Raw genomic sequence first — 27,845 nt, 5'->3', positions numbered from 1 at the left:
CATTAGCATTTGCCTTGAGAGATCAACTCTTCTGACTTGTTTGACTAGTCACTGGTAACCGGTACTGTAGGACCATCTCTTCTCTGCAGAGATGGGCCATCCAAGACGGTCCCTTTATTTGACACATGGAGGCCTGAACCCCAGAGAAAGAAATCTGCATAGGAGTAGATGGAACCCTGGGAGGAGAATACAGGATGTCACTGTTCTAGACTATGTATTTGAACACCAACCATTCTTTGGAATTTTTTTTTCCCCTTCAGTCTCCGTAGGTTCTTTCCATTTAGTCTTAGCCTCCATAGCTTGTTTCTTGGCTGTCCCCCACCTCCATTCAGCTGTCCATCTTCTAGCAAAGACACTAGCTAGACAGTAAGCGAAAAGCTCATCTTGGTAGGAGAGGGGCCGCTTGTGCTCGTCACATACCTATCTCCCTGCTCTCCTGAAGATGCTGTGACTCAAAATGGGTAGATAACGAGCAGTCCTAGGATACATGCACAGACCCAGAGAAACACGACTTTCCACTGGAACACACAGAATTGCTTTACCCAGGGACTGGAGAGATAGCTCAGAGGTTAAGAGCATTGCCTGCTCTTCCGAAGGTCCTGAGTTCATTTCCCAGTCAACCACATGGTGGCTCACAACCATCTGTAATGGGGTCTGGTGCCCTCTTCTGGCCTGTGGTCATACAAACAGACAGAATATTGTATACATAATAAATAAATATTTTAAAGAAAAAGAATTGCTTTACCCATGGATCAGGGGGCCTTCAGATAGGGGATGCAACCTTCGTATGTACCTCAAGAACTTGCAGGAGTACAGTAGACAGAAAGGGAGACTGCTGGGGGCCACCCCATTAGACAGGCAAGTGATGACTCACACGTGGGAACTTCATAGGCTGCCATGGAAACTACATGTTCTCTCTGCTCACCACCGGGCTGGAAGATGCTTTTAAAATCTCATTGTCTGCCAGTGTTGCTGGTAAGGATGCTTTTCCCAGCCCATTCTTCCGCCCAGCAGGGGCCCTTGCTCCGGGTCTGGCGGCTGAGCTCTTGAGTAGACCACAGAGTCGGATTTGAATGGGGAGGAAAAAAAAGAACAAAGACAGGTGATGTCGCCGAGAACAGGCATCTGGCGGAGGCGGGGCAGCGAGGTTAACTGGAAATAAGAACAAATCTAGGCCAGGCCTAGATTCCTAGTGGGTGGCAGAAGACAGAGAGACAGGCAGAAGGTTGAGTCCTGAAAACCTCAGCAAGGTCCGTGGGTTGAGGAATAGTCAGAAGTAGTAATTAAGTAATTGCAATTGTTAAAACATAGAATACCTTTCTTCCCCCTTTTATTTTTCCATTTTAAAAGGTGTCACCATTCCAGGACAGACGTATCCAAGAGTCCTGTAAGAGGTAGTCAGAGCCCAACAAGTCTTGGGTCTATTAGAAAGCGTGGAAGGCTGCTCACGTCTCAGGTTCCATTCTCTCCCCTTCCCTTTGTAATATGAGTGTGCCACCCAACCTCAGACCATCAGCGTCCTGGCTTTTGTGATGGTTATAATTTTAAACCAAAAGTTATGTTTTTTAAATCTTAAAAAAAAAACTCTCTAAGGTATTCCCTGTGTCATTTGAGAACAGTTTGTATTGCAGTTGCCTTTAAGATTCACGTTGCTCATTAGCAGTTAAGGGAGCAAAGAAAGCCACAGGCTGTCTGTGATTTATGCGTGTCCGTGGTTCTTCTGTCTCACCTCATCCTCGTCTCTCCCGACAGGTTGACGTGTCCTCTCAACTCAGCTGTGGTTCTAGCCTCCTATGCCGTACAATGTAAGTTGAGGGAGACTGACTAGGTGGTGGCCATCTTGTTCCAGATAGCGTATTGAGGAAGCCCCCAGCCGCTCTCTTTGAGGTAGTCTCTTCCCCCAGGGTCCTGGGATGGAGCGCCTCGTGCTGTCCTGAGAGTAAAGCTTTTAACCTGGCCCACTCTCTCCTCTTACTCGGGGATATCAGATGGACAGTAGTGTCGTGGGGAAGGAGCGGTGTGGCATCTGTATTCCCCCAGGGAGCTATGAAACGGCAGACGGCTACACCCGGCTTTTTCCAGAGCCTCTGCCCAGGTATTTGGATCTGCTCTCCATACAAACCCCTGCGGAACAATATTTATATCTCCTGCCCCCTCCGAACATGGAAACTGAGACCCAGCTGGGTTATGGAATTTGCTGGAAGGCACTCCTGCTACTTGCCTGATGCCCATCTAAAGTGCTGCTGAGATCTTATGAATTTATATTCAGAGCATCAGTGTAGCCAATGGGTTATGTTCTGGTTTGTGACCATTCAGAAGCAGGAAGATCACAAGTTCAAAGTCATCCTTGGCTCCATGGTGAGTTCCAGGCCAGCCTGGATGACTTGAGGCTGGCCTTAAAAAATATGTATGAAGAAGATAATTTGAATGTTTTATTTAGCTCACTTAAATATTATTTTAATATATAATCAGCATAAAAAATGAATGAGCTATTTTTGAGGGTTTTTTTCTTTTCTTTCTTTTTTTTAATTAAATCTTTGAAATCCCATCTTGGCTTTGCAATTTCCATGCATTTCCAATTGAACAAGCCACACATAATTACGGGTACCACTGTGGATAGAAAATTCAGATAAAGTTTTCCTCTAAGGCTGATTTAAGCTAGGGAAGAAATCTCTTCATTCTGTCATTAAAAGTTAATCGTATTCGGTGTCAGATCCCATGACAAGTGAAATGCCACTTCGCCTTTTGTTCGCTGTGTGGTGCCAGCATAGAGCACCGTGTGACTTGTATTGATCTGTGTAGCAGCCTAAGACTGGAGTGTCTGTCCCCTCTGCCTTTTCCAGAGGTCTCAGCTGACATGGCAGGTGGCTAAGAAAGCGCCTTAGGTCTTTCTGCTCAGGTCTCAGCAGATGCAAACCAAATTACCCATCTTTCTGTGGCCTCAGAAACATCACGGCAAAAAAAGAGAGAAAGGAAAAAGGCTGCTGAGGAGGTCCCAGGTGCACGTCCTCCCTTAGCAACCGGGATAGCAACCAAAGAGGTGAAGAACATTGCTAGTGAACTCACAGCTTACCTGCCTTCTGCATGGAACCAGAGAGTGGGAGAAAGACGATACTGGGGTTGACCCCATGATGTTGAGCATACAGCTAGCCTCCTAGCTAGGCAGGCACCCAGCATCAGCCCCATCTCACCCGCCTCCTCTTCTCAGGATGAGAAACTCAAAAGGGGTTGCTCTCTTCCTACGTTACCTCTGGGGCAGACCAGCTTGTGGCACCCACATGGGGAATGGCCAGTGTGTGACTCTTCCTGGGAAGCCTTGAGCCAACAGTAGGGCACCAACCACAGACCAAAGAAACTATTCTGTCCAAATCCAGTTTAGTTAACCACCGGGTTTATACTTTAAAGGACTGTGGCTGACTTTAAAAAGAGCTACCTCACCAAATTCCACCCAACATGGGTGATGGCCTCCCCAAAAGGTGCGTGAGCAGAGCTACCCCTTCAGTTAGCATCCACCTGTGTATTTCAGCACCCTTTGAGACCAGGAAGAGCTGGGGCAGGATGGCATATAGCTGGTAGTAGGCAGGAAAGAATGAGTGACAGAATCTCAAGTGACAGTCTTAATGACCCTCACTCCTTCTAGGAGTTAATAGGCACTGTCTTGTGAGGCTCTAGGACAGTAATCACGGTTGCTGTGATTAAGATGGCACCGGCCATGTCATGCCCAGAAATCAGTGTGTTTTCTGAACACATGGCCAGAGTCAGAGTGTTTTCATCAGTCTCTAGATTTATGGATCCCATTTCTTCTGGACTGACCGGTGACAGAGGCAGGGACTTTCTCACATTGAAGACAAGGTGGGTGTTCACCGCTGGAGGATCAGGGCTGAGGGGCAGAATTTTGCTATCCATTTGTCATTGAACCTCCGGCTTCCCACCCATGGATGAAGGTGATGCTGGTACCTGTGGCATCTTGGCAATGTGGCTGCTTCAGATTAAATAATGAATGCAGTTCAAGGTGGCCCATAGCCAAAAGTTCCTCATAGCCGAACCAACACTGAATAGGTAGGGATGGAAGCCGTGTTGCCTGGGTCTTGGCTTTTATCTGTGTGACCTGACCTTCCAGGCCTCATGGTGTCAACAGGACTGGAAATGTCAGTTCTACTTTGGAAGGTGATAGGGAAGAGAGCACTAACCACTGTAGGAAGAACTCTTTGTATAGTTTTAACTCTTGGTGTCTCTTCCTGTCAGTCCAGAAGAAAACCGTGCTGTCTGTAGGGTGGGTAAGATAACTCCTTGTATAACAGTGCTTGTGGCCAAGCTTGATGCCCTGAGTTCAGTCAGGAACCCACACTGGAAGGAGTTTACTGACTCCTGAAAGCTGGCATCTGACCTCCCTACACACTATGGAAATAAAAATTAAATTTAAAAGTCACTCATGATAGACAATAAGCTACTATTAGAGAAAAATTAAAGACCTACGTTTAAGACATCCTGTTGCCTGCTTCTGCCGTCAGGCTTCCCAGTGTGGGAGGTGGATAGAATGGTGGCTACAGAAAGTCATTAGAGGCCCCGCAGTGTGGGTGCAGACCTTTACTCTTAGTCAGAGGCAGGCAGATCTCTGAGTTCGAGACCAGCCTGGTCTGCAGAGTGAGACCCAGGACAGCCAGGGCTACATAGAGAAACCCTGTTTTAAAACAACAACAACAACAAAAGGATACTTTGCATTAAATAAATAATGTTGTAAAAAATTGTTAGAGCCTAACATTGTTAGAGGTAGAAAACACTGCTTTGCTGTCATATTAAACAAATCATAGGTTGTCAGACAGTTTGAAGTTTAATCTCTTTATAATCCTATAGTCATGACATATAAATATACATGTATTTGCATGCTCTGCATACATTTCTTTCTGTTTTTGTTTTTATTTTGTTTTTCAAGACAGGGTTTCACTGTGTAGCCCTAGCTATTCTGGAACTATCTCTGTAGACCAGGCTGGCCTCAAATTCACAGAGATCCGTCTGCCTCTGCCTCCCTAATGCTGGGATTAAAGGCAAAGCGCCACCACCACCTGGCTTATGTGTACATTTTTTATAGGACTAATTCTTAGATTTAAAATTAGCAGCTCAGATGGTATATTAACTACATTTTGTCTGATACATTTTGCAGGTTGTTTGAAGATGAGTGTCTGATATTTTTTAAGTCCTGTCTGTGATCTGCTGACTGAAACACATTTTCTTATTAGATTAGAAAGTATAGTATTCAGGAGACAAAATACTTTACGCACAGTGGCTGAAGATGGCTGCTAGCTGGTCAAGGGCTTGTGAGGCGCAAGTAAAGGTTTGGGAAGTCTAGTTTTTCCATGTTTTCTGAGTCTCTGCCAGGAGCAGGCTCTGGACCAGCCTCAGGATGAAGGAAGCTCACTTCTCTCCCTAAGGGCTCTGCACCCTGCTGGGGATGCTGGCTCTGAGGAAAAGCACAGAGTGTGAGCCCTACCCTGCTTGGGATGGGGAAGGACAGTAGTCTAGAAAAGTATCAGAGGAATGAGCCCCAAGAAGAGGCTCGGAGATCAAGTTAGAGTGGGAAGAATAGCAGGTGGAGGACTTAACCATCGGGCCAGATCGATCATTTGAAGCATGGGTACCTGAGATCTCAAGTTTGGGGCGTGTATTCAGCAAATAGATAAGACAGGCCCCTGTGGATGTAGATCTGCCTTTTCTTCTTCTTATCTGTTTAATAGGAATAAAGCATTACCCATGTTTTTGGGGGTGTAGAGGACATTTGCTCAAGACCTCCAGTGAGGTGATGTCATTGACTTCCTTTGCAGCCCCTATACCCAGCTCCCCAGGCTTTTGCAAATATGTATGATGTGGCTGCCAACGTTTCCCCCTAGTGGTTACCCCGAGCTCTGCGCAGGAAGGCTCGCTGGTCCTATGCTGAGATCCAGATGTTTGTCAGTGACTTTGCTAACGCAAGAAGCTTATACTTTATTCCTGTCGCATGGAAGTTGGGTTGGGACAACTAGTTAACAGGACGGATGAACAAATAAATGATTCTGAAGGCTCTCCATGAACTAATGAATGCAACAGGAAATGTGGAGCAGTTTCTGCCTTGGGCTTGGGAAAAGCAGTTGCAGCACTTGGTTGGCTTTTCCTTGCATCAAGAGAAGACTCAGCAGCTCACTGGATGGACAGGCGGGGAACTTAGGGTGTTAACCTAGGCCAAAGTTGCCTAGGTCTTTACTCTGCTGAAAATAGCCCGTATCAGGGCTGAGTCTCTTTTCCCTGGGTCTCAGTTTCTTTCTCTTTAATGCGAACTCCAGTGAAGATATATTAATGCTTCCTCACTGGGTGCCCTGTAAGAGCATCCCGGCGGTATCTTTTTAAGCACATTATTGTGAACATCACCACCTCCGCCCCTCACCTGCCACCCTTGCACTTACATGGAATTTAGCCCTTAGGAGAGGTTCAGATTAGAAGTGTGGAGTTGGAAACTAATGAGGCACTGGCTCACGTGGCTCAGAGCTTATCAGAACTGTTCCCGTGGGAGGTATTTCTAGCGATGTTATCGATGCTTGTTGATGCTGACCATACAGAAGAGGCAAGACTAATTATGACTTTCCCCCCCCCCTCCCCATTGTATCTTAATAGCTCGTTTTGGAGACTTTAATCCTTCTATACACCATCCAGGCTATCTTGCCGACAGCCAGTTCATACCAGATCAAAATGATGACTTTTTAAGCAAGGTGGAGTCGCTCCATGAGCAGCACAGGTGCGGGGATGGGGTGAGGGGGATGTTGGAACTCAGACTGGGTATTCACAGATACTGTATCACTTTGTGAGTAAGATGCCCCCTTGGCTTCCTGTGGTTTTCTTTCTTCCTTTCTTTTTTTTTTTTTTTTTTTTTTTTGAACCTTTAAACTGGGATGGTGGCAAATATATGTTTAGCATCCCTTGCGGTTTTGTGAAGCATAAGAATGGAATAGGAACTGAGGGTGATAGCCGGCACATTCCTCCTTCAAGATGCCATAGGTATTGGCTAATTCCTTAAGGAGATGCCCGTTTTCAGTCTGATTGATTGGCCTACAAGCTGATTGAACCACACATACCTTTTAGCCATTTACCTCGTTTAAGAAAACAGGCCATTCCCTCAGGTGTCGTTGAGTGGACAGACAGGAGAGCTGACAGGGTGGGTGGTCCTGGAGTCAGACTGTTTTTCCTCCACATAGGGAGTCGCCTAGGGACAAGCTTTGACTCTGATACGTCCCATTTTCAGTCCCCTCTTCCCACGCCTCATGTGACTCAAAGCTCCTGAGGCAGCTGCTCTGTCCCCATTAAATGAGGACCATGCCGACCCAGGCCAGCTCTCTGGAGACATCTCATTTCTTGGGAAGGCCATAAAAACAAAGGGCAAGCTACCAGCGTACCTTCTTAGAGGGCGCTGCCAGTCCTCTCTCCCGGAATTGCTCCTGGGACAGAAGTCAGCGTCCGAAAATAGCACAGGGTCACTGGTCTTTGAAGCGTGAGGGATTGAGAGAATAGACAGGCAAAAAGATGAAAGATTACCTATTAATTGAACAACTTGGTGTGATGTAGACAGGCGTTTTGAAAGGCAACAGATAGTTATCACTGTCTGAAGACCTCTTTTGAGAGCCCATTAAGTGGGGCGTGTTTCTTAGTAAAATCCGAGGGGTCCAGAGGAGGTCAGGGTCCATGGACGAGAAGAAAAACCTGCTTCAGTAGAATTATGTTAGAGTGCTTTGGGGTACTAGCCCCAAGGCATTTAGTAACCTTTAATAACTATTACAGCAAACTATTGCATTTTCCAGAAACTTTTAGTTTTTAAAAGCTCAAGGTAATGTTCTCCACCTACTGAGTGAGTTTTGCAGTTTCTCTTTTTTCTTGCAGTGGACTAAAGCAGTCCGAAGCAGAATCTTGCTACATCAACATAGCTCGGACCCTTGACTTCTACGGCGTGGAGCTTCATGGAGGCAGAGTATGTATCCTTTAGCTCAGAAACTATTGTTTTATTTCTAATTATGCAAGTTCACAGACTTCCTTGCGGGGAGTTGTTTCTCTTCCATTGTAATAAGTAAGACCTTTGAAAAGCTGGTGGGAGGCTGGAGAGTAGGCTTCAGGGTGGCTCAGTGTGCTTGTTCTTGCAGAGGACCTGGATTTGATTCTCAGAGCCCACAGGGAGGCTCACCACCTCCTTGGGAACCAGGCATGCATGTGATGCACAGGCATACGTGCAGGCAAAGCGCTCATGCACACGAAATAATAAATAGCACAAATCTAAAAAAAAATATTTAAAGAGAGAAAGAGAGAGATATACTTGGAAAGCTTATTGGTTTATCCGAGTCTTCTCCATCATTCAGTCAATTGCTTTTTCACACTTGAAGGATCAAGGCACAGGAGACTTAGAAGCTTTCAAAGACTATTCGATATTATGGCTAAATGGGTAAAACTCATTTTCCTGTGTTCTAAATTTTTTTAGTAAGCATATAAAATGATGAATTTAGGGGCTCAGGCTGTCTCTTGGTTGGTGGAGTGCTTCTCTGGCATTCATGAGGCCCTGGGTTCGATTCCCAGTGCCGTATAAGCTGGGCGTGCTGGTATACATCTGTGATTCCAGCACTCTGGAGGAAGACGCAAGAGGATCCAAAGTTCAAGGTCACCCTCAGCTACATAGTGAGATGAGGCCAACCTGGGCCCCCATCTCAAAACGGGGGGGGGGTTGTTAATGACATTTCCATGCTTGCATATTATTGTATTTCGCTCATACTCAATCCATCATCATCCTTTCTTGTCTCTCCTCCCCCTTCACCTCACCTTTCCCCCACAAAAGGTCCCCTTTCTACTTTTGTGTGATTTTATAAATCCATTTTAAGTGGCAATTTAATAAACTTTATAGTTTCTGCTATATCTTAAGTATTACTCAGATTAGAGCTGGTTACTCAAATACAGTAATGTGTGTATATCTGTATACGATGTATGTAGTGTATGCGTGTGCATGCTTGTGTGTGTGCGTTTGTGTATGTATGTATGTAGGTGTAGCTAGATGCAAGGTGCAGGCATGCCTGTGGAGGCCAGAGGTTGATGTCCAGGGTCTTCTTAGTCACGCTCTACCTTCATCTTTTGAAGCAGTGAATCTGATATTCACTGACTGGTGGCTCCGTGAGCTTCAGGGATCCACACCTGTCACTTTTTCTCAGTGCTGGGAGTACAGTTATCTACAACCATGCCTGCATGCTGGGGATTGGAGCTTGGGTCCTCATGCCTGCACAGTGGGCAGTTTGCCAACTGAGCCATCTTCCCAGCCCTACTACTCAAGCATGACACCCAGGGTTGTCCTGGCCTCCATACACACAAATACGCATGTGCACACACATGTGCCCCGGCACACGCGCACACAGTATTAGTTAAGCACCAGCTGTGGTGTTTTCATAGGCGACCCTTTGGGTGGCTCTTTGGCAGAAACCTTGCTAATTGGTGTTCTTAGTTAGCATCTCCACAGGTGAGAGAGCTAGAGCCTGTGAAAGTTGAGTAAATGATCCAAGCTTCTTTTGCCTGTTTACAAAGCTACGCATTGTGTTTGAAGCTTCCAGAAACACTTGACTTCTTTGCTTCACTTCTGTCCCAAGAGTTCTCCATTAGACAGGGTCTAACATGGTTCATAAATGGTGGAGAATATATTGGCTCTTATACAGTGACATCTTTGGGATGTAACTGGTAAGTCGTATGCCCTTTTGCAAGTATTTTTTTTTTCTTTGATAGAATGTTTTGGAAAACCTTCTTCAATGGCAGAGTAGGAATGAATGGCTTTCTACTGCCAGATTTTGTCTTCACCTTTCCCACCCGTGCCTCTCAGTGAGCGTCAGGCTTGTTCTTCCCCACGCCATCCTGGCTTTGCTTCCATGTGTGATTTTAGCCTGGTGCCTAGCGCGAGTACTCAGGACTTCCTCTGTACTGGCACCATTTCCTTATCCAGTTTCTGTACCCACCTTTGTTCCTTTGTTGCTCATAAGTGATGGCCCCACCCCAAGAGAGAATGACTTGTTGCACCTGCCGTGTGCTGGTTCTCCATCTAAAGCGTCATATGCACAGCCCTGTTCTCAGTTCCTTGGTTATTTTCTCTGCTCTCAGCCCGGTACTAAAGTGTCATATGCACAGCCCTGTTCTCAGTTCCTTGGTTATTTTCTCTGCTCTCAGCCCGATAGAAACTTTAAGGTGCAAAGAGGAAAATGCAGGCTCTCCTGAGCCCCCAGCAACATAGGCTGCCAGTGGCAGGCCAAAGGTTCACACTCACTTGTGACTGGCTCTACCCTGTGTTTCTAGTTATGCCATCTGATTGGCAACAGAGACGTGTGTAACTCAAAGGAACCCTTGTCCCTTTGAATGTTACTTGTTCGTACTCAAGTGGATTTAAAACAGCTTTAATTCCCCGTGTCTTCCTTCTGCTTCTGTATGATAAATGGCCATTCCAAACACACAAGCCCATAGCCAGCATGGTTACGTTGGAGTCATAAGCAACATTTCTTTCTTAATTGGATTTAGAGTCATGTCCACAGGTGTAATTTTTCTTTATTATTTAGTAATGGCTAAAGCCTCTTCAGTAATTGAAGTTGAGATTTGTATGGCGTTGTATGGAGAAGAAGCCTGTTTGAGTCTCATATGGCTCCCAAACGCTGATGGTTGAAAATTAAAGAGTGTTTTTATATCTGGTTCTGTGGAGTGAATATTCTTGCCTGGTAACTTCCTAAACGAGGTATCATGACATGCTCTGTGCGTGTGTGCGTGTGTGTGTGTGTGTGTGTGTGTGTGTGTGTGTGCGCGCGTGCGTGTGTATGAGTGTGTGTGAGTTCACTTTAGAAGAACTGGACACCAAGTGCTTGGATCTTGAGTGGCTGCTAAGTGGGGCTTTTTCCTGTGTTCAGTGGCATTTCCCCCTCTTGAGTGGATGCATGCTGCTATTTATAAAAGCGTGGGTGCTTTAAAGTTGGCGGAGGTTGAGCATGGCTGTAACACACTGTGAACCTGGACTCTTCCTTCCCTCCCCTCACCCCAGGATCTGCACAATTTAGATCTAATGATCGGAATTGCTTCTGCGGGCATTGCGGTGTACCGAAAATACATTTGTACAAGTTTCTACCCTTGGTGAGTGCAAACGCTTGGAATTGTCTGAGTCATGCTTTAAAAATATGCCGAGTAAAAGCAATGCTGGATCTAATCTTAAACTTTTGATCTCTGAAGAAGTCTAGCTCCCCCACCCCACCCCACCCAAGTTGTAAACTCTGAACTCAAACTGAAATCAAACCAAACTTGATCCGGATTTGGCACTTAGGAAAGTAAACTTTGGTTTTTATTAACTTCCCTCTGCCAGTCGTCCTGTGGTAGGGGTAGTTGGTGGATAAATGGCACAGGTAGGTCTTGGAGTTGAGCAATCTTTCCACCCCCTTGTTTGTGTGTGTGGAATCAGTCCTAGATTCTGACAGCCATGAGCCTGCAAGTAATACAAGCCTTATATGTATGTGGGGTTTTCCCCCTCTGCTTACATTGCTGTGGTAAAGTTTAATCTATGAATTAAGACCACTAAAAGGTTTCAAACAATGCATAATAAAGTCAAGCAGTTATCACAGTATACTGTAATGAAAATTATGTGTGTATGGCCTCTCTCTCTTGAAAGAGTCAAGGCAGTAGTACTTTCAAATTGTGGTGGACTCCAGGCAATTGAAACCATAGAAAACCAGAGCAGAGGTGGAAAAGGGGAGAAAGGAATTGATTTTTCAAGATGAGTTTGAGTTGACTGTACCAGGCAAGGGAGCTTCTTCAGAGAAATATTGTATTATACCTCCCAAATAATGCATTTTTATAAATGACAGCATGAACATGTGTAGGGCAGGGGTGGGGCGGGATGAGGAGAGCAGGTGCATCAGGCTGTGGGAGATAGGAGAGTACTAGCGTGCAGGGTAAAGTGGCCACTCGGAAACTCAGAGGAAAGGAGATTGGGGTGGCAGAGCTGTGGCCCACCAGATACGTTTAGGTTTACACCTGTTCCTCGGTTTGACTGCCTAGAACTTCACAAACAAAGTCAATGGTGTTCATCACAGCATTATTTATGACAGTGGGGGAACCTATAAATAAAATTATAGGGGTATTAACTGTGATCGCAGCTGTCATTATTGAATGTTGTCTGTATCTAAGTCTTGTTACTATGTATTTTATTTATCCCACTTACACATTGAGTAAGCCATTAGTCCTGGTTTCTTAGCAGAGAAAGCTGTAGGAAGGACCAGGAAGTCTGTAAGAATTGTCAGACTTGCACTGCTAATAGCGGTGCAGTTGAGATTCCCGTCCAGTTTGTCACCCCAGGACGTGTCTTATTCTACCACTAAATGTTGTATTTGTGGGGAAGTGCAGGCGACACACTTAAAGACACTGGTTTTACGATTTCTTTTAAATGCATTTAATTTTCAACAAAACCACGCCACCATCTTGTTTGGTTTTGCTGTGGAGTCAGTGTGACAGGTGATAAGATCTCTCAAGCCCCTCACATCAACAGGCTGGGCTAGCTGGGGTGTGGCCTGCTGAGTTCTCTGGCCTTCTCAGAACAAAGGACCAGGCAGGGAAGCACGGTCCTGATTCTCTCTTTAAGTGCCTCCAGTCCCCCAGTGCCATAGGCCAGAAGCTACTGGAGCCTAGCCTCATCTGTGGCTGGATCTACGAAAGTTCCTTACGCTGGGACTGGACATCACGTTTAAAGGTAGATTTGGATCCCATAAGGAAGCGGAGAGCTTCCGAAGGCAAGCCTGTAAACAGAAGCCTTTGGGGCAGGACGGACAGGGACTCTTGGCACCCCTCCCGTCCTTCAGATGCTCTCTCGGAAATTCTTGGTGACTCTTCAGCTTCAAACCGGCTCCTGTCAAAGCCTGTCTCTGAGGCCAGTGCTGTTTCAGTTGCTTAACCTGTGACAAAATAATGGATAGAAGCAACAAGGGGAGCAGAGTCGGCTCACAGCACAGAAGAGCCCAGAGCCTTCAGGAGTGACTCCAAAGAGGATAGGCTTTGATTGCAGGGATCCGTTCTAGAAAGAAGGTACAGAGTGAGCATATCTCCGGAAACAAGGGAGAACAGAGTGGCCAGTGTGAGGTAGATGGTGGATTAGGCTAGAGCATGGTGTGCCATAGCCAGGTGCTGGAGAGTGACCTGGACACCAAGAGCCTCACAGGACACTGGAGTGGAGACTTAGTCCTCAGTGTTCTATATACAATATTCTGTTTCTGTGTATGCCTGAAGGCCAGAAGAGGGCACCAGACCTCATTACAGAGGGTTGTGAGCCACCATGCGGTTGCTGGGAATTGAACTCAGGACCTTTGGAAGAGAGCAAGCAATGCTCTTAACCGCTGAGCCATCTCTCCAGCCCGTCCTCAGTGGACTAATGAGAACTACCTTCTCTTGCTGCAGCCATCAAAGGGAGATGGCTGTGCCCATCGTTTGGTACCTGTCTCCTTCGTTAGATGAAATGTTAAGGCTGCAGTACCCACTGTCTTGTTCTTTCTGTCCTGGGACCTGGCACAAGACCTAGTCCATCCAGACACTCAGTACATTGCCTCTTTCCCTGTGCCCGAGGGCAGTAGGGAGCCCACTCTAGGGCCTTCAGCCTGGAAATCACATCTGCATTCTTCAGATTCGCTCCAGTAGAGAACGGCCATTGAGGGAGTTGTAAGCATTGAAGCAGAACACTCTGAACCAGGAGGCCTAGCAGGGAACCCCGATCTGAAGCCATTGGCACACAAACAGTCTGTGCCCAGCAAGACAAGGCTAGGAACTCCTCGAAAATGAATGAGTTTGTTCTCCAGACCCCTGTGAAATAGCAATTCCTGTGTGTGTGCCCTTTAACACAAACTGTATGGAGGAGACCTGCCCGCCTCAGGGTGTAACATGCACCGTGATAGGTGCCTCAGAAGAACTGGATCTAAGAGCCTTCTGGTCCTTACATGACTAGCCTGCAGTCACTCTGAAAATTCATTTACCAAATAGGAGTATCCGCCAGCAGGTTACTTAAACTCGGTGTTCATTTTTAATATATAATGCACGTGTGCTGTGTGTATGTTCCTGATCCACTGGGGAAATGTCACATGAGTAAACTCGCTTTACTTACTCAAGCTCTCTGTTCTAGAATGTTCTTATCAAGGTCTTGATATGATCCTAGAGAATAAGAGTTCCTCACTTCCCCCAAACACAGTGTGGTTTATAGTGGCTTGTAGTAAATACAATCTATTTAAGGGTACTATTTAATCTCTTTAATGTACTGAGCATGTTGGTGCATATTTGTAATTCCAACACTAAGGGGTCAGAGAGGGTAATCTCTGAGGTCGTGTAAACCAGCCTAGCCTCATGTAGTTGGTGAGCTCCAGGCCAAATGAGAGATCCTCTCTCAAAGAATAAGGTAGACAGTACGTGAGGAAGAACACTCTAGGTAGACTTCTGCCCTCCACATATGCACCCACATACACATACACACACACACACACACACACACACACACACACACACACACACACACCCTGATCTCATTCACCAGTTTTAATGAAAAGTACCAACACTGAGAGCCTGTGGTATATTAAGAATCATCTAAGAACATGGCATGCTTACTATATCTAAATTATTATAGGACCATGGTGAGAAAGGCTGTTATGGTTACCACTCAGCAGATACCCTAGGGTCCAAAATCATAGGCTCTGGAGTCTGATCCCCAAGCTCAGAGCCTGGCTCCAGGCAGTGACATCTCTGCACCTCAGCTTCCTCTTCTGGATAAATACTGTTCGGGGCTGTTGCAAGACCCAACAGAGGCAGTGTTTATAAAGCCCGTGGCGGTGCCCTGCGATGTGAAAATACTTGCTGCTTGGTAGCTTTCATTTTGTATCATGCACATGGTAACAAAGTTCTTTCACACGTGGCTGTTAAGTAACAGAGCTGGGGTACAACCCAGGTCTGTCCTCCCTCTGCTCCACACTGCCCTCAGGTGTCTTTCCCCACGTAGGCACCAGCTCCTGCAGGGCTGCAGTGCCACAAAGAGACTTACAGCAAAGAGTGCGCATGGCCCACGCTCTTGGTTATTTAAAAGCTGCCTCGCAATCCAGAGGCCCCATGGAGATCCAGCTCTGTCCGCTCCGCTCCGTGGGTTCAGCTTAGGCACACTCCCAGCAGCCCACGGTCATTGGATCATGAAATAGAGGACCCACGCAGAAGAGGGGTCAGCTATAGCCCAGCTGAGCCCCGATGTCTTTGTTTGATTTGCATTTTGTTTTATTTTTTGTGTTATGTGTGCTTTTGTTTTGCTTTGCCTTTTACAGGGTGAACATACTCAAAATTTCTTTCAAAAGAAAAAAGTTCTTCATACACCAGCGGCAAAAACAGGTGAGTTCTGCCCACGCTTGCTGTGTTTTCTGCCTCATCAAGCCTTCCTCCGGTCCCTCAGGGATGGCTTTCTGTATCTTAGGAAGGAAAGGCTGTAGCCCTGTGGTCCTCTCCGTGAGTCAGTCCGCCTCTGGTTGGAGAATGAACTGGCTTTAGAGTCAGAGACTCTAGGTCTAGATCCTGGCTCTTCCCCTGGCACCGCCTCTAGCCCATATTACCTTACTTCTAGATGTTCACGTAGTGTCCACTTCTCAGGGAGCTGTTTGGATTAGACAGACAAAAGGGCCCAGCCTGAGCGCCTAGCAGAGCCCAGGGCCACATAGCAGGAAGCATCCACATAGCCAGTTCCTTTCTTAAGTGTTCCATGGACGATAGCTTGTGCCTGGGTCTCACAAGAGGAGTCGGCAGGATCCTAGACAACCCTGTTTGTTTGCTTAGCCACAGCAGAAGTACACTCTGTAAGAAAGCCAGAGCTCCCACAGCCTTGGAGTGAAGGAGCTGGAATTTGAACTGAGGCGCCTGCCCTTTCCACACCACACCCTGTCTTGTTATGCTGCATAGTTGTCGCTGGCTGTCACTGCGTCCATTTCCCAATGTTTTAGAGATGATATGCCCTTAGACTGACCCCACGCAGTGAATGGGGCCTTAGAAAGGGGATCCCTAGAGCTCAGAGCACCAAATACCTCGGTTGCCTGACTCCCCCTGACTCCCACCCCTAGAGCAAGGAGAGTCAGTGAAGCACCAAAATGCATGTGGAATCAGAAAACCCAAATGCAGGTAGACTGAAGGCAAAGCCAGGGATGGGATTGCTTATTATCTATGAGCACTGGAAAAGAGAATCCCCAGGCTTCTCATGTCTCTACTACCTGCTTGGTGGAAGAGTATTTCTTCAGGAAAGAGATGCTTGGAGGCGGAGTTCCCAAGTTTATCAGATGGTAGGGCCAAGTAAGCTTCCTCTTGAACTAAGAAGCAAGTTTGAAACAAGGGTGTCTGTGAAGGACCGCACATGGTGAGGAGGCATGGATTCGGGTCACTTTTATTATCACACCCGTAGAGACAGTCCTCCTCCAAAATATTCACGGGACACTGGGGTGTCGGAGGTGTCTGAAGCCTGCTCCCTCTCTCTGTCACATCTTCAGCCGTGCCGGTTGCAAGCTTGGCACATTTTAATCCTCCTGTACCTTAACAATGAAATCTCCGCTGCCCTTCCTCACAGGCTGAATCCAGGGAACATATCGTGGCCTTCAACATGCTAAATTACCGATCTTGCAAAAACTTGTGGAAATCCTGCGTGGAGCACCATTCATTCTTTCAGGCAAAGAAGTTACTACCTCAGGAAAAGAGTGTTCTGTCCCAGTACTGGACTCTAGGCTCCAGGAACCCCAAAAAGTGAGTATATGTGAGGAGAACCATCCATGCTAACCTGAGATGTTAATGTGTGCTGCTTGCCCCTGGGGTGTGGACATCTTGGGCAGAGAGGCAGCTCTGAGGCTGGACCCCAGACTTTAGACGACGTGAGTGACGGACGGCTGAGCGTCTCCAGGGGAAGCTGTGCCCTTTTATGCTTGGGCGCATCTCCAATTCCCCCGCGTTAGTTTTTGCCCCCTCAACCCTGCTGTCGTCTGAGTTCTCAGACAGCTAGAATTGCAATTGCCCTCGCCACTTCCCAATTAAAGGACACGAGTATCATCCTGGTGCCAGCATATTGGGCTTTTCACAGCCTGAGGCCTCTAAGCCAACCCCTCCCACACAACATTTGTTCATAGGCACCCCATAAAAACGAATAAAGGTTTCCAGAGTCTGGTGACTGTGGACTATATTGCCAATAATAGCTACAAAATAATAATTGTCATTGACAATTGCCTAGTATTTATAAAAGGAACATACTTAATTACATTTAATTCATGCACTGAACCTGAGTTAAATGCTACCTACAGGAATGATATTCAAAATATTTAATGATAAGAACAGTAAAATAAATTTACATATATATGTCATGTACATTATAATTTTCAAAATAATATACATTGGGTCTTTACGTAAAGTGACTGGGGCTTATGTTTTTCTGTTTATTCTAAGACAGCTTTGTATAGGAGGCGACAGAAATTGTTTGTCATGTTGTTAGAGTTTCTAAGTTATTTACTAGTTTTTCAGAATTGTGATTGATTGTCGTGAATGTGGCTTTTTCTAAATAAGGCTCAAGTATGAGCTATTATTTGATGTGAAATTAGAGAAGAATGTTCTAGTGGCTTTCCTATTACATATTAGGTAACATAATGATTTAGCCAGTGGTAAATGGCCTCTGGTAGGGGTGGTATTATTTCTTATGAACCAAGAGCAAACATATTTTTAAAGTGTTTAGTCTTTATAGTTCTGTTTAGTATTTATATGCATTCAATATTCTGCTAGTGAGTAGCCCATAAGAATAATGCCATTGAGGTACCTGTAAAGCTGCCTCATACCCAGGATGCTACATGGAAACCGAATCCTCTTCCTGCATGGTGGTCCTCTAGGCAGCCAGAGGCATTGGATGAGAGAAGAACCCAAGTGCAGTGAGCTCAGCCACCAGCAATAGCCCCCACGGTCTACAAGGGCTCACCTGCTACTGTTTCTCCACGCCAACATTGACAGCCCAGAGAGCTACAGCTGGTGGGGCTGTGCCTCTTTGTTAGGCACTCCCTGGGTCATGCCATCCTGGGGACTTCCCTGGTAGAAGTAAAGCTGAACACCCCAGGCCTGGCATCCCTCACCGTGAGCCTCAGGAACCTAGGCTGTGCAGCTGAAGCAGCGATAGCAGATTAGTGGCCCCCTGCTCAGAGTGGTGGAATCAGATTCAGGTGCTGCAGCAGGTCAGACTGACAGACAGATTTGCACAGTCAAGAAGTTCAGGTTGAAGAAACAAAAAATTGGTTTTTGACCATTTAAGCATCAAACTATATTGGGGCTAAGGCTTAAGTGCACTGGTTAACTCTCCTGGCACAGCTTCCTTGCTGCAGAGTGACCGTGTAAGTAGTGATCCCGCTACAGTCCCGTTGCAGAATTGCAGTGAGATGACTTGGAGTTTGCGGGGGCTCCTTGTTGTCGGTGCGTTGCTTGTGTTAACCCCCCCCCCCCATGTTATAATATTACTGCTTATGTGGCCATTAAAAGGAAGCAGTTTTCTAACCGAGCAAGCAAGCAAACAAAACCCAAATTGGCTAGACCTCATTCTCCAGGCAGGTTGGAGGTGGCATAGGAGGGACCAAAGGGTACTTTTGCTGCCTCCGTTTATCTGCAGACTTCTCTCTCTTCAGCCTGCACGGGGTGCTGGGTTCTGGTCATCTTCTGTGACATGGAAACCCATGTTTTGGTGCTGACAGCAACCATATATATATAGTCTATTATCTCAAGATTTGTGAGTTAGGAATTCTGGAAGGGCTTACCAATGACTCTTCTGCTCCGTTAGACCTCCGTTAGACATGGGCAGGGATTTTTGTGACAGCCGGCTGCTTGCAGCTGGTTTGAATCCTCTAAAGAGGGTCACTGGAAGCATGGAAGACAGTTTGGGGTATAAGTTCCTTACTGGTATCATCTTTCAGTATACTCTTAATTTTGACTCTTAATTTTTTTTTACATTTACTTATTTATGTGTAGGGGTGGAGTCGGGGGAAACATATGCACACCACAGTACATGTGTGGAGGTCCAAGGACAGCTTCTAGGAACCAGTTCTTCTACCCTGTGGGTCTCAGGGGTGGCATCTGAATCATCAGGCTTGGTGGCAAGCACCGTGACCCGTGGAATTGTCTGGCCAGCCCTCGTCACTTCCTTTCATTTCACAGATGAGGAAACCACGGTCCCACCTAGCTCTAGAGTACATCTGTGTAGCTGTGTGTTGGACCCTCTGACAGGTTCCGTGAAAGGAGAGTTGATCGTTATTTTCCAGAGACCGTGGAGCGGTTTCAAGTTTCTATTAATAAGTCGTGACACCTGCTTCAGGGATCTGCCATATTAAGCCCTAGAGTCACGCTGCCTGCTTCCCTTATTTTAATCTTACATCCTTAATCAGTGGTCACGTGACTTCTGATAGACCTGACCTCTGGGGAAAAGGTCTCCTAGTGATGCTACAGTTAGCACTTCGATGAGCGTGACAGTGGCATTCGTTATCATAAACTGGTACCTGGATTTTTCTGTATTTCTTTGTTTTTTTTTGCTTTTGTCAGTCATTTGGTTTTAGGCCATAAGGAAATATATGGAATATTTAAGACATTAGAACATGGGGTAAAAATTGGAAATGCCAGAACCAGACTTCAAACGATTTCCTAAGGCAATCTATTCCCCAGGAATTCAGTTTTCTAACTATAAATAAAATTCAGAAATATCCTTCAGATAACACATTCAAAGAATATGACCTGAAACCGTTCTAAGTACGTCCTCGGCTTCTCTGTCAAAGATTTCCCAGTGATTGATGGTCCCTGCATCTGCTGGCCAGGGGGCCCGGGAGCATCTAGAGGGATGATGATGCTTTTGTTCACGCCAGTGGGAGGCGAGTGAGGTAGAGCCATTGAAGTTATTAGAGCTGCTCTGGCCTGTGCTACTCTGCTATTCTGGCACTCCTTCTAACCTGGTAGCTTTGGCTATAGTCTAGAAGCAGCTTAACTATTTAAAGTAGCAGAGATGCAGAAGCATTGTCACCAAAAGACCAGATATAACCTAAAGAAAAACCAGAACAAGAAAGGAAATCTTTGGAAGTCTGGGAATGGTTCAATAGGTAAAGGCACTTACTGCCTGATAACCTGAGTTCGATCCCCAGACCCACATGGTGGAAAGAGAAAACTGCTCCTGCAGGTTGTTTGCTGACACCCACAAGTACGCCACAGCACACCCACCCATGGGTGTGCACACACCCACATAAAATAACCTTTAAACATTTTTAAAAGGGCACTCTGGAAACCGACTGCCTCCACTCCTCGTAACCTAGCTGGTGTGACCAGGGCTGGTGTCACTGGGTGCTAAGTCAGTGCCTTCAGAGAAGGTGCCTTGGCAGACTGTATTTCATGGATGCTGCACTTGCTTTCTTGTTGGACGTGTCAGTATGCAAAGTAACGCTGCATCTGGTTTTTCAGGTCTATAAATAACCAATACTGCAAAAAGGTGATCGGAGGGATGGTGTGGAACCCAACCATGAGGAGGTCCTTATCAGTGGAACGGCTAGAAACCAAGAGCCTGCCTTCTCGGTCCCCACCCATCACTCCCAACTGGTATGTTCTTGCTTATGCTGTGTGCTGGTTGCAGATACCCTCTCTCTTTAAAGATACAATGTCGGCTTTAAACCCTTCAACAGGGATCGCTTGCAGTCAGACTTCCCATGTGCGTTCCCATGTTGCAGAAGGAGCCAGTCTCCTGATGCCAAGACAGACAGACCCTTTCCATACTAAATAATGCTAAGGTGGCCTTACAATAATAATAATAAATTTACCTATTTTGGGGAATCATTGTGATATTCCAATACATGTGTAGTATTCAAGTCAACTTTACTGTCATATCTACCAGACAAATAGCATTTTTTAAGTTTTTTTTTAACTTAAAAGTTTCTTAAAGATTTTTTTAAAATCTATTAAAATCCCTTCTAGTAGCTGGATGTGGTAATAAATACTTGTAAGCTTAACGTTCAGGAGCCTGAGGCAAGAGCATCAAGAGTTCAAGGCCAGCTTGGGCTACGAACCGAATCTCAGATAGATAGATAGATAGATAGATAGATAGATAGATAGATAGATAGATAGATCGATCTCAATAGATGGATAGATGGATGGATAGACAGACAGACAGACAGACAAATAATAAATGGGCCCAATTTTACATACATACATCCTTTCTGCTGGCTGTTCTGAAATACTCACTTGATTATTGAGCACCACAGTTACCCTGATGTGCTAGAATATCAGACACTATCCCTCCTACACTCCCGAAGTGCTTCTGTTAAAAAAAAAAATCATAAATCGCTGGATGGTAGTGGTACACACCTTTAATCCCAGCACTCCAGAGGCAGAGGCAGGCAGATCTCTGAGTTCGAGACCAGCTGGTCTACAGAGTGAGTTCCAGGACAAACGGGGCTACATGGAGAAACCCTGCCTTGAACAACAGTAATAAATATCAATAATAATAATAATAGTAATAATAATAAATTGGGGCGGGGCCTGAGGGCATGGCTCAGTGGTGAAGTATACTTACATAGCATGTGCAAGCTCTGGTTTCATTCTACAACCCTGCAAAGTAAACAAAAAAATAACATTTGGAACTTGAGGCCTGTTGTAATGTCCACCTTAGAATCATAGCCTGTGGTAGCATCTTAAATGCTTTAAGCTCTAAGAAGTTCATGGTAAAGAACTTAAAAGGATAAAGAATGAAAAGAGAAAAGGAACCCTCAGGGGTCTAAGTTTCCTACAAATGGAATAATGCATGAGTATTTTGTTATTTCAGAAAAGGGTCACGTGGAATCATCTTTTAGTTATTTTAGTGGTCCACAAAGATATCAGCCATTCTTGAGAATGTCTCCTAAAAGACCAAGCACTATCAACAGGAGAGTTGAAGCAAGGAATGACTGTACCCTGGCTCCATAGGATTAGCAGTGTGGCTTGCAAGACGGGTGGAACCTGAACGTTTCCTAGCTAGGATCTATGCACTGAAGGAATATGAGTCCTGCCAGGAAAGGACCCTCTACCAGGAGCCATGTGTTCTGGGCAGTGGTGATGGCGATGATGACATGTGTGCTCTAAAGCACCAGCTTAATTTATGTGGAAATTTGTCAAGGAGCCAGAGAGAGCCCCAGGTGAGATCGAGAATAGCAAGGTTGGATGTTACTACATCCCTGGCTTGGATCTCTTGCTGCTAATTAAAGATCCTTCTCCCAGGAGTCACAAGAGCCATCTTGCTTCCACAATGGACACACATTATTGATTGTGCAGGAGCAGGGGGATTGCAAGTCTCTGAGAATCCCAGAGAGAAATAGCTGACAAAGGGAAGCTGGAAACGCACAGGAGATACAGGGCCTGGCACCCAGGCGCAGTCCCAAATGTTCCATGAACGCTGTCTCTTCTGGCTCACTCTAAGGAGTGAGTACAGCTGAGACCCAGAGGAGATGGGACTTATCAAAGGTCACCTGACTACAGCTGATAATGGAGAACAGGGTAGCGTTCTGATGCCATCACATTACAGGCGTTGAATACAGAGAACATTAAAGAAAAACCAGGTGTCTCTGGTCTGTAGAGATGGCGGTGTGAAGTGCCAGCAGGAGAACTGAGTTCAGGTGTTAGCACTCTCATCAAAAGGCAAGGCATGGACATAGATGCTTGTAACCTCTGGGAGGCAGAGATGGGAGAAACCCAGGGGCTGGCCAGCCTGCCTAGCTGGGCTGATGAGCGCCAAGTTCAATGAGAGACCCTGTTTCAAAAAATAAGGTAGAAAGTGACAGAAGAAGTCACTCGATAACAACCTCTGACCTATACATGCACATGCATGAGCACACACAAACACGCATACACCACTCATGCACACAAGTTCTAAAGTCAGTTTTACGTCTTGGACCAAGGGAAATTAATTGAGGAATAACAAACATGTTGCAAGAGGTCACTTGTTTGTTTCCCGGCTGCCCGGCAGCTCAGACCCGAAATAATCACACAGAAACTATGTTATTTAAAACATTGCTTGGCCCATTAGCTCTAGCTTCTTATTGGCTAACACTTATATCTTAATTTAACCCATTTCTAGTAATCTGCGTATCGCCACATGGCTGTGGCTTACTGGGTAAAGAAAGTCCCAGCGTCTGTCTCCGTGGGGCTGCATGGCTTCTCTCTGACTGTGCCCTTTCTTCCAGTATTCAGTTTAGTTCCCCCCCCCCCCCAGTTCTGTTCTGCCCTGCTATAGGTCCACTCAAAGCAATTCTTTATTAACCAGTGGTATTCATAGCATCACAAACACACTTTGCTTTCCAAACCTGTCAGTGTGCATTGTTGGATTGGTGAGAAAAGTTCAAGATGGCTTGAACTTTCATAGCTCATCCTTAATCAATACTCACTGACCAGAAGGCTTATTTCTGCCTATTTCTAAGCTGAGCCGGCCATAACACTTACCCGAACGTGTCAGAGACCTGTGTTGCCCTGGATGGATTCTTCTGGAGTAAGAATGACTTCACTGGCTCTGACATTTGTTTTGGTTATTTTTGAGACAAGGTCTCATTAATTCCCCTGACTGCCCCTTAACACTCAATCCTCCCTAGTGCTGGAGTTCTGGGTGTGTACCACCACACCCAGCTCGGGGTCTGGCTTTCTAAGCACCCATCTGGGCATCCGCGGAAAGACCAGGTCACAGGGTCACACAGCTGCCCTTGGGTCAAGCCTCTGTGTGGGAACCGCTCTCAGCACTGGGCACTGCGCTTCTCCCCTTTGCAGGCGAAGTCCTCGGCTCCGGCACGAAATCCGAAAGCCTCGCCATTCTTCCGCGGACAACCTCGCCAATGAGATGACCTACATCACGGAAACCGAAGATGTGTTCTATACCTACAAGGGATCCTTGTCCCCCAAAGACAGTGATTCCGAAGTATCCCAGAACCACAGCCCACACCGAGAGTAAGGAACACATCTTTGCTCTCTTCGGGTCTGCTTTGGGCCTGTGAGGAGTTTGTGCAGGCCTGAGTGCCTGTTGAATAGAGGCAGGTGCTGGTGCGTGCAGCCGGCTCCCAAAGAGATGGGAACGTAAATCCAAACGCCTGTCTGAACGGTCGCGGGGCACCATCTCCACTTTACATCCACCACCCCTTTCGAAAGTGACGTAGTTTCCCTCATTGATTAAGGCCAGGAAAAAGTATGTCTGTTCCGAAAGGCAGGTTTGAGTCATTTAGTTATTCAGTAACAGCTCCCTTTTTACCTTGATTGTCAGAGAACTCAGAGCTGCTCTGTTAACAGTTAGACCCAATCCCATTTGCTCCCCTCCCCCACCCAGGTGTCTGGCACAGTCTCTTCTTTGAATTCCTCACCTTTAGTATGCAATCCTGTCGTATCTGCGTATTTGGGACAAGCTATCTCATATTCCGAAGCCGATAAGACACAGACCATAAATGATATCTTTAAATTATGATAGACAAGGATAAGGTGTTAAGAAGCCAGTCTTAGCCATTGGGTATTCGAACCATTAAGAAAGGTAATGTCTCCCCTACTGGAGAAGGATTAGGAAGAGAAGCTTTAGTCAATCTGTAAATGTTTACCGCTGAAGCTGCTAAAGCTAAATCCATCCTGCGTATGCATTAGGCAGTCACAGGGGAACTGCAGATCTCCCCACTTCCATGCTGGGGCACAGGAGTGAGGGGGTGAGGGGAGGGCTTGTTTCTCTGTCACTGCCCGCAGCCAACATGGTCTTCCGACCATCTGCGCTTTTACCGCCTCTGGTCGTGATTTCCTCGTGATCTGAACCTCTGGGTTCTTCTGTTGAAGCGATCACTGTCCCTCACTGCAGTTTGCGGTCGGCTGCACTGTCGTGTAAGCTGTAGAAGGCGGGTGGCAGCTTTGTTACATGAACCTGTGGCTTTGCAGACTATGAGCGGCTCTGGGAATGCAAAACAGGAGTGTCGAAGGTGTCTCTTAGAGCCAGCCTGAGTCCTCCTTGGCCTCCAGACTCTGTTGCTTTGACACAGGCGGAGAGAAGGCATAGGGAACCCCATCCAAGGGCTTAGGGAAGCTCTCACATGTACTCGCCATGTTGAGAATCTACAGTTTTGGTGGCCAGTATAGCAGCCGCCCACCACGGGCAGCTGCTCAGATTTACGCCAACTAAAATGTGTGTTCGGCAATTAGGACGCGCACGTGCGTTTTCAGCACTGTCCAGACACATGTGAACGGCCCCTCCGTCTGTCAGCAGTTACTGCCCATTTCTATGATCCCAGCTTGCCAGTGGTTGGCTCTGCCATTCACTGCAAGTAGACCAACCCCCAGAAGTCAAGTTGAGGGTTATCACCTCACTTACCAGTGAAGTACTTGCCACCCCTCACCCAGCTGCACAGCTGTAGGGGATGTGGGGGATGAGAACCCTTGTGTTCCTGTGCCTCTGATGGCTGAGGTCAGGACCAGGTTTGAGATAGTTGTCTCTTGTCCCGTGACACGTGGACATCTTAAAGAGCTCCATTTCTCCCGAGTTCTTCATCATACTTGCTGGTTGTGGAGAGGGGACCACAAAATGGAACTTAATAAGGCTTCAGTTTCAGGTGCTGCTGGGTCAGTACCATGTCATCTGCCTTCGTTGTCACACTGTGGTGCTCTGTGGCTTTGGAGAGCTGGCAGGGTTGGGAAAGGCATGGCCCACACAGCCCACAGGGGATGTCAGCTTATCTAGTCTTCAGTGGTCCGGTCTGCCAGCCACCACCCATACCAGACTGCTTACATGTAAACTCTGGAGAATCAAGGTCAGTTTGAAGTCTGCTTCTCTGAGCTCTGTTGAATTTCCGGGATTGCTTGCCCCAGCTGCTCCTTCACACTTCTGCTGATTCTCTGAAATGTTTCCACAAGGCCTTCCTCGTAAGATGACCTCTGGGGGGTGGCTCTTGTTCTTCTGCAGCCCAGGGTTAGGAGAAAGAGATGGCTGTATGGCAGAGGTACTTTGACAGTGCAGTGCGCTTGCTTTGTGGCTGGGCTTCTCAAGTGGGATGGATGGTTGGAAAACCAGAACCCCAATCCCAACAGTGGCATCGAGGACCACTCTCTCCTTGGGGCTTCTGAAGCCTTAACACACGGGCAGGCATGGAGGGGGGAAGCTTTATTCCCCAGGCAAGAGATGCAGTCTGGTCTGAACTTAATTGAAAAGAAACTCTGCTGGTAAGAATGTATTTACAAAATGTTTAAGAAGCCTTTGACATGTTTTCTGCAGCAGATTTGTGTTGAGTCTCAAAGAACATTCTGTCAAAGAAATCAGAGGCAGGAGCTTACAGACAGCGAGGCCTCTTTTGAAGCAGAATTAAGTGTAATGTTCTGTGCTCATTCAAAAAAGAGAAGAAAGAGAAAGAGAGAGAAGCATGCTTAGCCCCATTGCCAGCACTCCACCCGCCCCGCCCCCAGCGGCACAGGGAAGGAACATCATCCCCTGGCAGATGAGTCACTTGCTGGTTTGTTCCATATTTATAGCAGCGCTGCAGAGTTTATGATTATAGTTTTGAAGCCTTGGCAGTGCGCTTTGTGCCCAGGCAGGCTGTGCGCTTTTGTTATTCCCGGCCCTGTTCTCTGCTCCTCCTTGCTTTCAGGAGAGGTTCGGATTCTGGCAGAGGAGCAGGTTTTCTTCGTGGTAAAAACAAACCCCCAAATTTCCCCCTCTCCTCACACCCAGACACAAGGGAGGAGGTGCGCTAAGGAAAAGCCGACCCTTGGAGCTGGCACTGGGGAAAACAAGGCCTGAGCTTATATCCCAAAGACTTTGTTGGTGATTCTTGGTCACAGTTGTTTTGGTGGGTCACCAGTATGGGCCCAGAGTGAGTCTCACTTCTTTTCCTAGTAGCTTATTGTCTGTTTGCTTCTTCCCTGAAGGCCTGCCCTTTCCCGTAAGACATAAGAAAACTCTCCTATTCATTTTAAAACGTGCATGATTTGGACGGGACCTTACGGCAGTCTCCTTTCCCATCGTGTGGCCCCATCTTCTGAGCCCCTGTGGTCTGTGAACTCTACTCGTAACAGGGTTCCCTGCAGTGTGACAGTCTCTTTCAGCGTTAGATACTCAAGTTGTTAGACAATTGACCCTCTCTGCCTACGTGTTCTGCATCCACAGACTAAATCAGCTGCATGTCCAATGTCATGAGGCCTGTCCTGATCACTGAGCCAAACATGCACAGAGTTCATTTTTTTCCTTGTCAGGACAGCGAGTGCTTGTGTAACATTTACCCCGAATTGGGTATTGTAAGTAATCTAGAGACGATCTAAAAACACGGGGGGGGGGGGGGGGAGGTAAAAGGTAAAATGGAAACATTAGATCATTGTATATAAGAGACGTATGCTGCATCTGCAGTAGAGGGTGCCCCAGAGATGCTCCTCAGGGCATACTGAAGGACATTTGTGTTTTTCTCAAGCTGTGCTTGTCTTAGTTGGGGTTTCTATTGCTGTGAAGAGGCACCATGACTACAGCAACTCTTACAAAGAAAAGATTTAATTGGGGTGGCTGGCTTACAGTTCAGAGGTTCAGTCCATTATCATCATGGCAGGGAGCATGGCGGTGTGCAGACAGACATGGTGCTGGAGCTAAGAGTCCTTACATCTTGATCCAAAGGCAACAGGAAGTGAACTGACTAACTGGGCATGGCTTGAGCATATATGAGACCTCAAAGTGCACCTCCTCAGTGACATAGTTCCTCCTATAAGATCACACCCATTCTAACAAGGCCAAGCCTCCTAATAGTGTGTAGTTAATCCATCAAAAAACTAGCCACTTG

General features: G+C 46.5%; 1 protein-coding gene across 6 annotated transcripts in view; it reads left to right on the top strand.

Annotated features, from left to right (window-relative positions):
• The window catches only part of Ptpn3 (protein tyrosine phosphatase non-receptor type 3), a 113,905-nt gene that overhangs the window by 53,055 nt on the left and 33,005 nt on the right, over positions 1 to 27,845 (top strand). For all 6 annotated transcript variants that reach the window (XM_038347034.2, XM_038347037.2, XM_038347039.2 and 3 more), the window contains 8 exons: positions 1,753 to 1,805; positions 6,643 to 6,763; positions 7,900 to 7,987; positions 11,060 to 11,148; positions 15,348 to 15,411; positions 16,628 to 16,800; positions 20,515 to 20,649; positions 23,836 to 24,012. In XM_038347034.2, coding sequence (XP_038202962.1) covers positions 1,753 to 1,805; positions 6,643 to 6,763; positions 7,900 to 7,987; positions 11,060 to 11,148; positions 15,348 to 15,411; positions 16,628 to 16,800; positions 20,515 to 20,649; positions 23,836 to 24,012 — 900 coding nt within the window. The remainder of the gene's footprint in view (positions 1 to 1,752; positions 1,806 to 6,642; positions 6,764 to 7,899; positions 7,988 to 11,059; positions 11,149 to 15,347; positions 15,412 to 16,627; positions 16,801 to 20,514; positions 20,650 to 23,835; positions 24,013 to 27,845) is intronic.

This window comes from Arvicola amphibius, chromosome 11, assembly GCF_903992535.2.
Source record: "Arvicola amphibius chromosome 11, mArvAmp1.2, whole genome shotgun sequence".
Taxonomy (NCBI): domain Eukaryota; kingdom Metazoa; phylum Chordata; class Mammalia; order Rodentia; family Cricetidae; genus Arvicola; species Arvicola amphibius.
This window is presented reverse-complemented; position numbering and strand designations above follow the sequence as displayed.